Source organism: Chelon labrosus (genome assembly GCF_963514085.1).
Source record: "Chelon labrosus genome assembly, chromosome: 13".
Lineage (NCBI taxonomy): Eukaryota > Metazoa > Chordata > Actinopteri > Mugiliformes > Mugilidae > Chelon > Chelon labrosus.
Window position 1 is genome coordinate 3190280 of NC_140346.1, and position 12694 is coordinate 3202973.

The window sequence follows — 12694 nt, forward strand, 5'->3', positions numbered from 1 at the left end:
AGGTCGGCCGCAGATACCCGCTCTCTCTGGTCTCCATTTTAATAGCTGTGGATGGTGTGAAACATACTTTTGGTAAAAGCATGGCTAGACATTCTTCTTAAAAATCCTGACAACCTACAGAAGATCAGGTTCCAACCCATACAATCATTGCTCAGAACACAAAACATGGAAGAAAATACCCATAATATACACAGTTATATATTTTTAATACAGATGAATAACTCATAACAGAATACAAAGTAACACAAATGGCTTTTATTATTTACAAGGGCACAGCCAGTTGTCAGATCATAGCCACACTTTATTTATTTGGAGAGTAAGGTTTGAACCCTTTCTTCTTCTTTTCTCTCTACAAAATCTGTGGCAAGTCTATAGCCTGAAAAATTAGATCCTTGTCCAACAGTACCCTATTTATATTATTGTATGCAGCAACATAAGAGCTGTCACTTCATTAACTGCTGCTGACTGATTGAATTAATGGCTGCCGTTGATTCTGTTGTTGTTGTGGAGAGAAGTCAAAGGGTCTGCGGTTCTCGGTGTAGCCGTAGAGTTTCCGGAGGGCCACACGAGCCACTTCCTCCTCAGCTGCTACAAGTGTCTCTCCTGGACCCTGAGCCAGAAGCTTCTTGTCACTGAATTAACACAGAAAGAAACAGAGAGAGAAAAAGTCATTCTATTCTGAATTATCTGCATCCCTCTCTACTGATTCATTTTCCATTCATTGTACTTTGGGTAACAAAAGCACACATACCTGTACAAGCCGACAAAGTACAGTGGCAGGACGGTACTGGCTCCTGCAGCCCTGATGAGGCGGGGCTCTGGCAGAGGGATTTTCCTCTTAGTAAGCTCTTCCACAAGAAGGCTCATGGGGTCGACCACAGTCCACATATCAAACAGGTCCTTTCCTATCAGCTGAGTCACCAGGAAATCCTATGAAGGTGGGGAAAGGTGGGAAAAGGAAAAGGAAATGGAAAATGTCATACAACTGTACAAACAACAGTGCCAACTAAGGAGTTTTTGGGTAGACAAATCTACAATCTGTGGTCCACTGATTGTAGATTAAGATATTTTCAGTATTATGAACTGGGTATCTGTAGCAACATTCCTGGAAATGCTGTATCAAATTACTGCTAATGTAATGTTTAAACAGATATCTGTACGCAGATATCTGGCTGACAGCTGTTAATCTACATATGAAATCACTTCAAATTCAGTGTGTTTTGAGCTTAGTGCCTACTGCTATTGATCATCAAGATCATCATTTTTTAGTCAGCTAACTGCTTTGAAATATTGCAGAGTAATACTGCATTGAGGTGCAGCCATGGCGAGCTGTTAGATGAAGAGCTGCAGACAAAAGGCTGCATGCCTCCAACTGCTCAGCAATGTAACCAACAGACTCATGCCAGGTGGAGTATAAAATCAGATCACAGTTCCCCAAAGTATGATGGGAAAGAGTCAAATGATGCCTAACTTCTTTATTACAACAACAATATCTTGTTTTGCTGCTCTCAGAATTCTCTGTCCTGTAATTACCATGTGTTGTTACCACAAGTAACTGCTGGTGTCGCCACATCAACCAGGACTGAAGTGTTTCAGGCTGCCACTATTAACAAGATATTGGTTGCCCATGACACAGTCCAACAAGCCTTTTACCCTGAGAAACAATCCGGTTTGCTCTGCTCCGCTGCTTTCCTGAAGAGCGCCGATCACCGCCATGAACGTGGAATAGAGCACGTCATCTGGAACTGGACATTCCGCACTCATGGCCAGGTCCTCCACGCCGAGATTTCTCGCTACATAGGTCACGACTTCCGGACTGCAGAGGTGCCCTACGATGCTCCGGACCCCCTCGCCTGGCAGACTCGGGAGGCTCGATGTGCACCAGTTGGTCAGGAAGCTTTTGGTGAAATCCGCTCCCTTTTCACTCAGCTTACTGTTATCTTTCAGGACAAGCGCGACGGCCTCAGAGTCCACACCTAACCCCTTTCTCCTCTCCTGCTCCGCCTGCAGGTAGCAGGGATTGACGAAGGCCGTTTTCAGTAGCTCAAGGGAGAAGTTCTCATGGAGGCGGGTGTTGAAAGCCTGAACCTCGGCGTGGTAGTCCCAGTGAGGCTGTTGAGATCTGAAAGAGAATAAAGCATGGGAGTTAAGTCTCTGATTCGCACTCTGCATATGCTGTTGATATTACACTAAAATCCACATGTATATTTTAAGCCATGTTTTGGCTGATACAGGCATTCCTTCTTACTGTACACTGGAGTTAGGACTACAGAACACTGCCCGGACAAACCTTTATGGAATAAACGTTGCTGTCAAAACGAAGTTTGCATTTGTTCTATTCTTTCACCAAACTGCGCAAAGGAGCCATGATGGCTACAGCAGCAACCCTGCCAGCTTCATTATAAAACTATGGAAATCGCAAGGACGCACATGCTGCTAAAACTGCACGGAAAATGTCGCTACAGTGTTCTCTTCTTCAATATAACTCCATCTCCTAAAACGATCAGTGACCTATCTAGTACATCAATGGCCTTGAGACGCTCTCCAGTGAACCCTCGCGTTAGCTAACGTTACCGTGGAGTCGGCGGTGGAGGTCCTTCCAGCTTTAGCTTCTTCGCCATGAGGTATGTGTATGCTTTCATCCATCGTTTTTTCTCCCTGACCTGCGGGAACGAAACAGTCCTGCAGACCCGCTGACAATGTATTCCTAGTGTCAGCGCACCACGATTTAGGATGTACCCCGCCGCCATGTTGCCTCACTCAGTCAGTCACAGTGCAACCGCTAAAAGTGTCCGACGCGGAACAACCCTAGACGGCATATGAAAGGGAACAACAAACCTCTTCTTCTACCGCCACCAACTGGAATGAGGTGTGGAGCAAGGATTAAACAGAAATAAAAACACAATATTTTATATAACTTTGACTCTTTTAGAGATAAAGAGCAATTCATTCATTAATTGGAACTGTTTCTGGTTGGTTGCAGTCTGCACACTTTCCTGTCGTGTGTTTGCCTATTTTATGGATTGTGTAATTAAGATCTGCATGACCGATTCTCAGCCGTGGGGTGATGTTTTCTTCTTTCCTGTTCCAGTTCACTTTCTCAGTCCCAGCCTCATATCATCCCTGTAACCTTCTCCTGCCAGGAACAACGAACTGTACTGTATCCGGTACAGACGGACCGTGTCGTCACGACAACGCGTTACCAAGGAAACAAACATAAACGATAACTAACGGTAGCTACCAGAGCCGACTGTTCAGTGGTATTCATCCGATTAGACAAAAAGAAACATATCGCGAAGAAAGCAGAGATTACTCAAGTTCTTACTGATTTGGTGTATTGTTGGTGATGTCCGTGGCAGAGTTCCAGGAAACTATGGTGGTGACAGCAACTCAAATGGAAGGTGGAGATGCCCAACGAACTGTGGTGGATGCAGCCCAAGAAGACCTGAGAAATAACAAAGAAGTGGATAACTCACCTTTTCAGAAAATTGAAAAGCACTCAGAGCCACGAATGACAAAGAAATTCCTCAAAGACCACTGTAAGCAGAACAAACTGTACTCCACGCCTTGCCTGAATGACACATTATATTTGCATTTCAAAGGTTTCTCCACCATTGAGAATTTAGAGGAGTACACAGGGCTGAAGTGTCTCTGGCTGGAAAGCAATGGGCTTCAGCGCATCAAGAACCTGGATGCCCAGACTGATCTACGCTGCTTGTTCCTTCAGCAGAACCTCATATACAAGCTGGAAAACCTTGAACCTCTGAAAAAGCTCTGCACCCTGAACGTCTCCAACAACTACATCCACACCATAGAGAATATTTCTTGCCTTCCTGACCTGAGCACTCTGCAGATTGCCCATAACAAGCTGGAAACTGTGGTGGACATAGAGCATTTGAGTCAGTGCCGGGCCATCAGTGTGTTGGACATGTCCCACAACTTGCTACACGACCCCGAGGTCCTCTCTGTGCTCGAGGTCCTGCCTGATCTGCGAGTCCTGAACCTGATGGGAAATGAGGTGATGAAAAAGATCCCAAACTACAGAAAGACCATGATTGTGCGCCTCAGGCAGCTCACCTTCCTAGATGACCGCCCCGTGTTCCCCAAAGACAGGGCGTGTGCCGAGGCGTGGGAAGCGGGAGGCCTGGAAGCGGAGCGCAAGGAAAGGGAGCAGTGGGAGACACGAGAGCGGAGAAAAATCCAGGACAGCCTAGATGGGATGGCAATGATTAGAAAAAAGGCCCTTGAGAGACGTCGCCTTCGAGAGTTACAGGAAAAAGGTGAAGTAATTTAGTTTTTAATGACCTGTGCAAACGTAGAATATATATATGAATTTGCATCTTTAAATGGTATAATTGTTTCATTTCAGGGGAAACAGAAGCTCCCACCACTCCAGACAGTCCTTGTGAGGAAAGCACCCAGATTTTGACTTCTTTGCAAGGAGAGAAGATCCATAACTTTGTGCAGGACACATTGGACGCCCATGAAGAGTTCTTGCAGAGCCAATCAGAACAGGAACTTAGCCAACAACCAGACAGTTACCATGTAGACACAGAACAGCCAGGTGAAGTTGTGCAGAGAGAGCAGTCAGAGAGAGATGACCAGGACCAATCACAGAGCTCTGTGAGAAATGAAAGTTTGAATCCAGAGCACCCATTACAAGAGCAAGAAACTACTATAGGGAAGATGTTAGAGAAAGTAGACAGAAGTGAACAACAACAAAGCCAGTCAGGTGGAATTCAGTTCACAAAAAGTGAAGTAGAGCACGAGCAGTGTGTAAACAAACAAGCTCCTCTTCCTGAAGCAGATGAGGTCATAGAAACCCGTGGTCCTGGGCCTCTGGTTACAGAACTGGAGGAGACAGAGCAGCTGGAAACCATCCACCTCCCACCAAGTCGCACACTGCATATCGATGACCTGCCTGATCTGGAGGATGTGGACACGGAGGAATTTGACGAAATGTTTCCTTCCAAGCAGGCGTTCAAACCGAAAATAGAAGTCATATCGGGAGGCAGTGATGAGGATGAAGCAGCATGGAATCTGAACAAAAGCATCTCCAGCTTCTGTCCACAGAGTAAGTCACTGATCTTAATGAGTGACTGCGAAACTTCAACTGGGTCCTCTACCAGTTCTTCATCACTGGTGTATCCAGAAGATGTGGAGATCCCTTACCAGCATCCAAAGTCCAAACAAAACCAAACCTGCTCTCCACCACGCTGTCTGATTGAGGAGCTGGAATGATGCTTTCAGATTTGAGTCTGACAAGTAGTAGCTTTAAAATCTGCTAAAAATCTGCCCGGGTCAGACCATGAGAGCTCAATCAATTAAAAATGTATATTAAGCTGTTTAAAATAGTTAGGTAAAATAGACAGAAAATTCATTGCCTAGCATTATTTTTGTTAGAGAGTTCCTAGATGTGTTTTTATGGTTGTAAGTTTTATGAAAACAATAAATTCTGAATTGATCTGGTTCATTTTCTCCTAATGAAATCTACAGTAATATACATTTAAGCAGATATTATAGTTGAAAAAGTAAACTGTATGAATAGACACTGAAAAAACTTCAGCTTCATACAGTGTCTACGGTGGCCCAGAGAGGTCAGTACGCTGCAACTCGAGAAATGCAAATAGACGAGTAAGAAAACATCAATTTGACAACATGTATGCTGCAAATACTCACACACCAGCAAACACAGTACTACAAACCACAGCTTAACATTTTTCAGGGTGCCCTAAAAAATTATGCACTGTGTGATAAATTAAAGGATTTTCTTATTTTAATTCAAGTAATCCATCAACATACGCAATTCATTTGCAGAATAACAGACATTAATAATATTTAAACAATTAGTCCGACCCTTTTCATCACTTTTTGTGGTCCGCTGAAGAGATTTCAGTTGTCTTTTGTGCAATTTGCATTGCGTTTCTGTATTTGACTGTGTTGGGGGTATTTGCATTGCACGCGTTGTCAATCTGATGAAGACGTTTTCTTAATTTGTAGTGCACTGAGCTCTCACAGCCGCCATAGTGTCTGGCAAAAGCGTGAGACAAATGTGCTTCTTCTTCACATAACAGCAAGATATGCGATACGTTTAGTTCATGTAAAATAAAAATGCAGGACAACAGTTCATTGGTATAGTTTTATTAAGTTGAATTAGATCCCCTGTCAAAGTCACACATTACTCTCTCTGCAATAAATATTGAACATGTTACCATCATGAAGCCGCACACTGCAGCTCCAACCTATACTGTGTCTCTGGGTGAGTTCAGTGACATGAACGAATATTTACATACATAGCAGTGGGCAAGAAGATTATGAATAAAACCAAAAGATCAGAAAATTGAATAGACAGAAAGAAATAAGAGTAAAAAAATAAAACTGTACATGTATTAAACAAAATCAAAATATCAGCCCTGTGTACAGCAGGCCTTGCTCATACCAAGGTCTCCTCATATAGCGGCTGAGTGCAGCGAGTAGCTAACTTCTGACACATAGAATAAGGGATAGTACGTTCTTCCGTCATGCTGATGTCAAGAACACGGGACACCTCTAACGTCGAAGCCACACCCAGGTGTTGACGAGCCAGAAAGCCACGGTGACGGAGTACAGGATCATCTCTCTCTTTGTCCGCTCTTTGTTCTCCTCTTCCAGATGCTGGAGTCTGCGGTTCAACTTGATGAGCTTTTGATGAATGAGAAAAACAAATTTCAGTCACAGGGGTTCAAGAATTAACGGTTGCACCAAAACACTGAGATTTATTAACAACTCACCTGACGTCGAAGTGTTGTTGCATCAACCACAGTCATGTCTTCAGCCGTCCCATCCATAGAGGGTTCATATGTTGATAATGCAAGCCTGGAAAAGAGAACAGCCTTATTGAGAATGACATAATTAGATCAGTAATGGCAGAATGTATGTTAAGAAAGCACTTTCAAGACACGTATACACTCACTGGCCACCTTATTAGGTTCAACTGCACGTTAACATAAATATCTAACTGGCCAATCACATAGCAGCAACTCAGTGCATTTAGGCATGTAGACATGATAAAGGCATGGTTGTTGGTGTCAGATCTACTGGGATTTTCACATACACAACTAGGGACGTCCACATCATGCCCCCCCCAGTCCAATACCAATCTTTTTAATATACAGTATCAGCCAATTTGATTCCTGATTCATTCATTCATTCATCTTCTGTACCCGCTTGTTCCTGTTAAGGGTCGCGGGGGTCTGCTGGAGCCTATCCCAGCTGTCATCGGGCGAGAGGCAGGGGTACACCCTGGACAGGTCACCAGTCTATCGCAGGGCTAACATAGCGAGACAGACAACCATTCACACTCACATGCACACCTACGGCCAATTTAGAATCACCAATGAACCTAACCAGCATGTCTTTGGATGGTGGGAGGAAGCCGGAGTACCTGGAGAGAACCCAGGCAGACACAGGGAGAACATGCAAACTCCACACAGAAAGACCCAGTCGGCCCATGGATTCGAACCCGGGACCTCGATTCCTGATTCGATCTTAAATTAACCAAATTTCCTTCCATGTGCACCATGCAACTGTATTGAGTCCGTTAAATATAACTGTCAAAGCTAATGTAACAATGACTCGAGAAGCGTCACCAACAGACTGTTCCTGACTGACTTAATTTTCCAGAATAAAGTACTTCCACACTGCAGACATGTTTAGTCATGTGATTTTGGTTCCTTTTCTTAGATTTTTGGCAGCTTTGACGCTAGGCAACCACCACTAAAACAGAAAAAGAAGACACTCTGACGCTACAGGGATGTGATATGGTTTAAGGCAGACCTAAACTTAATTTAAAAAAAAAAAAAACAATCTAGTAAGCAAATTCCTTGTTGATACCAGAGGTCAGGGGAAAATGGCCTGCCAATAGAAACAGTAACTCAAAAAGCTACTTGTTACAGCCAAGGTTTGCAGGAGGGCCTGTCTGAACGCACAACATGTTGAACTTAGAAGATGGACTACAGCAGCAGAAGACCACCAAGCGCCACTCCTGTCAGCTAACAACAGGAAACTGACGCTACAATTCCCAAGAACGTTGCCTCATCTGATGAGCTTCGTTTTCTGCTGTGACATTTGGATGGTCAGTTCAGAATCTGATGTGGTGGAAGAGGGGATATGCTGTGCAGCTGAAAAATCTGTCAACAAACCCAACTCTCTAGGGAATGTTTCCAGCACCTTATTCAATCATCATCATCAGCCGTAATGGCATTAAGGCAGTTCAAAACAGGGTCCAACTCAGTTCTAGTACGGTGTAATAAAGTGTCCAGTGAGTGTATTTCACAATTTAATAAAAAACTTTAAAGAGAATTTATCAGTCAGAACTTTACTCCATATTTCTTCTGAAATGAGAACGTAAGTTTGGAAAGGATGAGGACAAGGAAAGAGGAACAGAATGAAGTGCCAGGTGAAGTTACCTGGAATCATGCAGGGGGTTGGAGCTTGAAGCCGACCCCCCTCGAAGTGATGGCTTGCTGAAGAGGTGGGAAAAAGACAAGAGTTGGGAGGAGGAAGAAGAGATATAGAGAAATACAGAGTTTTGCATACATGCACATTACTTGCATGTCCTCCATGGATCCAACACTTGCCAAACTCAGAGGAAAATTGTGTATGTCAGCTTTTTTTCCCCCCTGTAATAAACTCATATTCTCTGGGGGTTTTGACCTTATTTTCCAAAGTTCATTTCCTCAGTGGAGAATTCTAGAGTTTTAACATCAAGGAAAACTACGTAGTCAAACTTGCTCATTAAATGTGGGCATCGTTTTGGTAGAACGTCCCCATATCTTATGAATTACTTACTAAATGAATTTCTAAATTCCTGAAAGGGATCACTGACTTTTGTTTTTCTTTCTGAAGATCTGACAATTCTTATTTCAAATCAAGTATGTTAGTCAACCTCCACCTGAAGAAGCACAATAGGTGATGGTAATGTTTGACTGGGATATCTCTAGCAGTGATGGCCTGAAGTAAAGCCTCAAATTAGTAAGTGGCATAGAAAATTACCTTGACTATATGTGTGTATTAATATTGTTATTGTAGGTTAGAGATAGAAATGATCACATAATTCTGCGCAGCTTGTACCATGTGACACTCTTATCCTTCCTAAACAAGTGGCAGAAATCAAAGCGAATTTTATAACTTTTTTTTTTCAGGAAAATATCTGATTCAGTCTGAATTGTCATTGCAATATCTATTAGCCATTTATTTTTTATTTTAAGCAAAACAATGACCAGATGATAGGGCGGTCACCTGCGAGGGTTCTCATCCAGGACCTCCAGGACCTGCTGGTAGGCCCGACGTGTAGTGGACTGGAGGAAAGACAGAACACCACTAGCGCTGTACAGGTTGTGTTCTTCGGGCACGGTGAGAGGGGGACATGGGTGGACAATGGCTGGGGGAGGCGGGATTGCACTGTTCAGTGCCCATCATTAAGAGCAACATATTCAGAGGGAGAGGGAAGAAAGACACAAAAGAGGACAGAAGAGAAGGAGAAGGAGGAAGGAAAGGGAGAGGAGTAAGGAAAAGAAACTATCCTCCACTGTCACTTTGAAAAAATTGCAACCGAGTAAAAGAAACAAAAGCTACAAGGACTGAGCCGTCAACTACTCACAATGCTTTAATGTAACACGCCCAATATGCTAAAAAATAACACGCTCAACAATAATACGCCCAACACAAAACAGAAATGCCAAAGAAGGTGATTCCACTTTAGATTAATCGAGACTAAAAACTGGCTAGTTCATTGTTCAAGCCACACAACCACGGTGATGGTGATCTCATCAACAGGACAGGGACGCCACATGTAACTGTGCAGCAGAAAGCTGCTGGGACATGAAAATTATCTTTCTTTGCCAAACAATTATACAATTAATATACACAAATATAAAGTACCAATCTGTCCAAGTTGTTATAGTTTCCTACACTACAACAAAACCAGATAACCTGAATTTTTATTGTGTTTTGTTTAATACTTGAAAGGGGAATGTGTTCTTATGTATGTAGTATGGTGTTAATTCATTTCCAGTAATTCTGAAACCATTTTACAAAGCAAAAATGATCAAATTTAAACTGATCAGCACCTCAAACATCATCATTTTAGTGGATTAGTGCCAGCGACAAAACCACCTGGATTCAGCAGCAAAAAAAAGCTCACAGTGAGAATGAAAACATGCAGCTATATTACAATAAAGGGACAAAAGGGACAAAACGAAACACAAGCAGATGCAGCATGCCACTACATGCATGTAGGAGATAAGATGGAGCTGATACCATGCAAATAATAGAACGTCAGGACCAATACTCACGCTGAATCGCTGTGCATCAGCTGACTGCTTTGACGGACAGTAGTATTTTCACTCGCTGATCGTTCCCGACGTACGCGTCCTTGAGGCCTCAGCTACAAAAAATAACAACGAAAACTGATCATTTCAGGAAGCTGTTTTTTTACAATCAGTGGATTTCATGCAGTGCCGTTAGTAATAAGTTGTTTATGACTTTATTACTTACCACCTCCTCACTGTCTGGCGGCGCCCGCTGCTCCTCTTCCATGAAGTCCAGGGGTCGCTCGTTGAGGGTAAGGACTCTTGGTGGAGTTTTAAGTGCTAGCGCTTCTAGGGGTGTTGACTGGATAAGGTCCAAGTCTCTGGGTCTGGAGAACTGGGGGTCATTATTGTCTCCTGAAAAATGAAAGAATGAATTGGAGTTCAGAATGAGAGACCGATGAATTTTCTACTTCACTTTCATTCATGTGTTGTGAATATATACATTATACATGTATAATTAGTTCTAGCAGGTTTTACATGTGTAGTGAGATAACATGCCTTTGTGATTACAGATTTTAGTTTCAGTTTCAAATAGTTGACATGATACTAATGCAGAGAGTAAAGAGGCCTCCAGGGGCAGGATGGACAAAGTCCTGGGTCACTGATAGAGGAATATCTGAGACTGATCAATGGCTGAGATGAAACAAAGCAGCAGTGAGATTGTGATCTTCTGACAGTCACCAATGAGGTGCAGGATGTCATGAAGGACTTTGAACAGAGAAATCACAGAACCTATACTGGCACAGTGCTGTGTGGAGTATACCAACCTGCAATCACAATTCTCTCTGGGACTTGCATTAAGTGAGGGAACTCTTGTGATCCAAAACTGGGGTCCTCCTGGCCTTGAGGAGCTACTTTGAGCATCTCGGGGATGCGCATCCTCTGGCTGATCCCCTCGGTGTACTCCAGCTCGTACTGGATACGGTTAATCTCCGCCATCTCTGCCGTAGGGGAGGGAAATGCTGCTCCGTTCATTTGGCTGTGTTGTTTGGCAACACAAAACTAATAGTCAACCACAAAAGCCGCAATATGAGAATCACTTGTTCTTATATTGGTTTTATATTTAGTCCTGTTAAACTGGAACACTTCAACTGCTCTAGAATGTCCTGATATTCAAATTCCTGGTGCAGCCTGGGAGAGGGATGTCATACTCGTGACACCAACATATAATGAAAACTGTGTCCTCTGATTTTGCATGACACTGATGAAGACGATTAGCCACCTAGCAAGCAATATTCTATATATATATATTCCTATTACAGAATTACGTTTAGTGTCTATAACATTAGTATTTTATTAACGTCAATGCTAACATTAAGCTAACAACAATGATTATGTCTGAAACTGTCGAATACTAGAAAGTCTATCAAGGCAGGAGGCGCATGGTAACGTTCCGAAACTAATGCTCACCAATATTTACAAAAATATGTCTAACTCTGTGCGTTAGTTTCGGTTAGACAGATAAAGACAAACACACTAGCCTAGCGCCATTGCGAGCTGGCGCGTTAGCCTCAGTTTCTTACCGTCCGGTTTGCTGCAAAAGACAGCGATATCTCCAAAGAACTTGGGAAATTTTAAACGGACTGAAACTTCTAAAAGATACTCAGAAGGATACAGTTAAGTGTAAGTCTTAGAGATGATGTAGACGTCAAGCATCTCCTTCTACTGATATGGGAGAGGACCCTCCTCTCTACTTGCTTCTTCCTCTAGCAGTGCTCAAAACAGGAAGTACCGAAGCCGAGAAGGAAGTGACGTCGCTTTCACCAAATTAAAAGCAGAAGCCGTATTATTTATATTTATCAATGTGCAATACGATTGTATAATAAGTTAATTTGATTTAATTTATCTTTATTATTAAATGCATCACACTTCTATAATGTTTTTAACATCACTGTAATTTTATTGCATATAAAAATATTGTATAAAACAGATAAAACATAGTGTAGGCTAAATTCACTTTAAATGTATAATTATAAAAATATTAAAATAATCGTTACTGTGAAAGGTATCTATAAGGGATTTCCATCTAATTTCGGCAAAATACACCAATACACAACTCTGAAGAATAACTATTTATTGATACTGGCCTAACTATTAAGTTAAGACATTAATCCAAGACGTACCGTCTATTCAGGCCTCACTCAATTTTCAGTGTAGTGGTGTCTTTTAGACATTTGAAGAGACTTTTCTTAGACTTGCATAAAGCTTAATCCACTGTATATATATATATATATATATGATACAATTTTATCAGAAATATTACTTCTTTTAATACAATCAAACATGTCTGACGCACAATTCTGAGATTGTTAAAAACGACTGGCACGCTTATAGTAGGCTAC

The 12694-nt window shown here is 42.3% G+C and overlaps 3 protein-coding genes across 6 annotated transcripts; 1 reads left to right on the forward strand and 2 right to left on the reverse strand.

Annotated features, from left to right (window-relative positions):
• Positions 1-195: 195 nt before the first annotated feature.
• Positions 196-3108, reverse strand: mrpl44 (mitochondrial ribosomal protein L44). The gene is made up of 4 exons (XM_084558760.1): positions 2575-3108; positions 1654-2122; positions 752-930; positions 196-632 (listed from the first exon to the last, which is right to left on the reverse strand). Exons 1-4 carry the CDS (start codon positions 2748-2750, stop codon positions 452-454), a joined length of 1005 nt encoding a protein of 334 aa, XP_084414886.1. The 5' UTR covers positions 2751-3108; the 3' UTR covers positions 196-451.
• Positions 3109-3373: 265 nt separating this feature from the next.
• Positions 3374-5347, forward strand: dnaaf1 (dynein axonemal assembly factor 1; the record flags this gene model as incomplete). Its single annotated transcript, XM_084558765.1, has 2 exons — positions 3374-4280; positions 4370-5347. 2 exons carry the CDS (start codon positions 3374-3376, stop codon positions 5239-5241), a joined length of 1779 nt encoding a protein of 592 aa, XP_084414891.1. The 3' UTR covers positions 5242-5347.
• A 778-nt stretch (positions 5348-6125) lies between these two features.
• mffa (mitochondrial fission factor a) lies at positions 6126-12062 on the reverse strand. 4 transcript variants are annotated; one of them, XM_084558763.1, is made up of 8 exons: positions 11876-12062; positions 11120-11293; positions 10537-10706; positions 10335-10426; positions 9280-9441; positions 8448-8504; positions 6771-6855; positions 6126-6681 (listed from the first exon to the last, which is right to left on the reverse strand). In XM_084558763.1, exons 2-8 carry the CDS (start codon positions 11289-11291, stop codon positions 6550-6552), a joined length of 870 nt encoding a protein of 289 aa, XP_084414889.1. In that variant the 5' UTR covers positions 11292-11293; positions 11876-12062; the 3' UTR covers positions 6126-6549. The 4 variants fall into 4 exon arrangements, with proteins under 4 accessions (XP_084414889.1, XP_084414887.1, XP_084414888.1 ...); XM_084558761.1 differs by having other exon boundaries at positions 11120-11331; XM_084558762.1 differs by having other exon boundaries at positions 11120-11354.
• Between the last annotated feature and the right edge of the window lie 632 nt (positions 12063-12694).

Excerpts from the sequence above, each read along its gene's own strand:
- mrpl44 (XM_084558760.1), bottom strand. The coding sequence starts at position 2,750 with ATGGCGGCGGGGTACATCCTAAATCGTGGTGCGCTGACACTAGGAATA. Across the intron at positions 2,123-2,574 it reads CCTCCACCGCCGACTCCACG|ATCTCAACAGCCTCACTGGG; the intron begins GTAACGTTAGCT and ends ATTCTCTTTCAG. Across the intron at positions 931-1,653 it reads AAACCGGATTGTTTCTCAGG|GATTTCCTGGTGACTCAGCT; the intron begins GTAAAAGGCTTG and ends CCACCTTCATAG.
- mffa (XM_084558761.1), bottom strand. The coding sequence starts at position 11,327 with ATGAACGGAGCAGCATTTCCCTCCCCTACGGCAGAGATGGCGGAGATT. Across the intron at positions 8,505-9,279 it reads CTGGATGAGAACCCTCGCAG|CAAGCCATCACTTCGAGGGG; the intron begins GTGACCGCCCTA and ends CCACCTCTTCAG. Across the intron at positions 6,682-6,770 it reads CAACAACACTTCGACGTCAG|CTCATCAAGTTGAACCGCAG; the intron begins GTGAGTTGTTAA and ends ATTCATCAAAAG.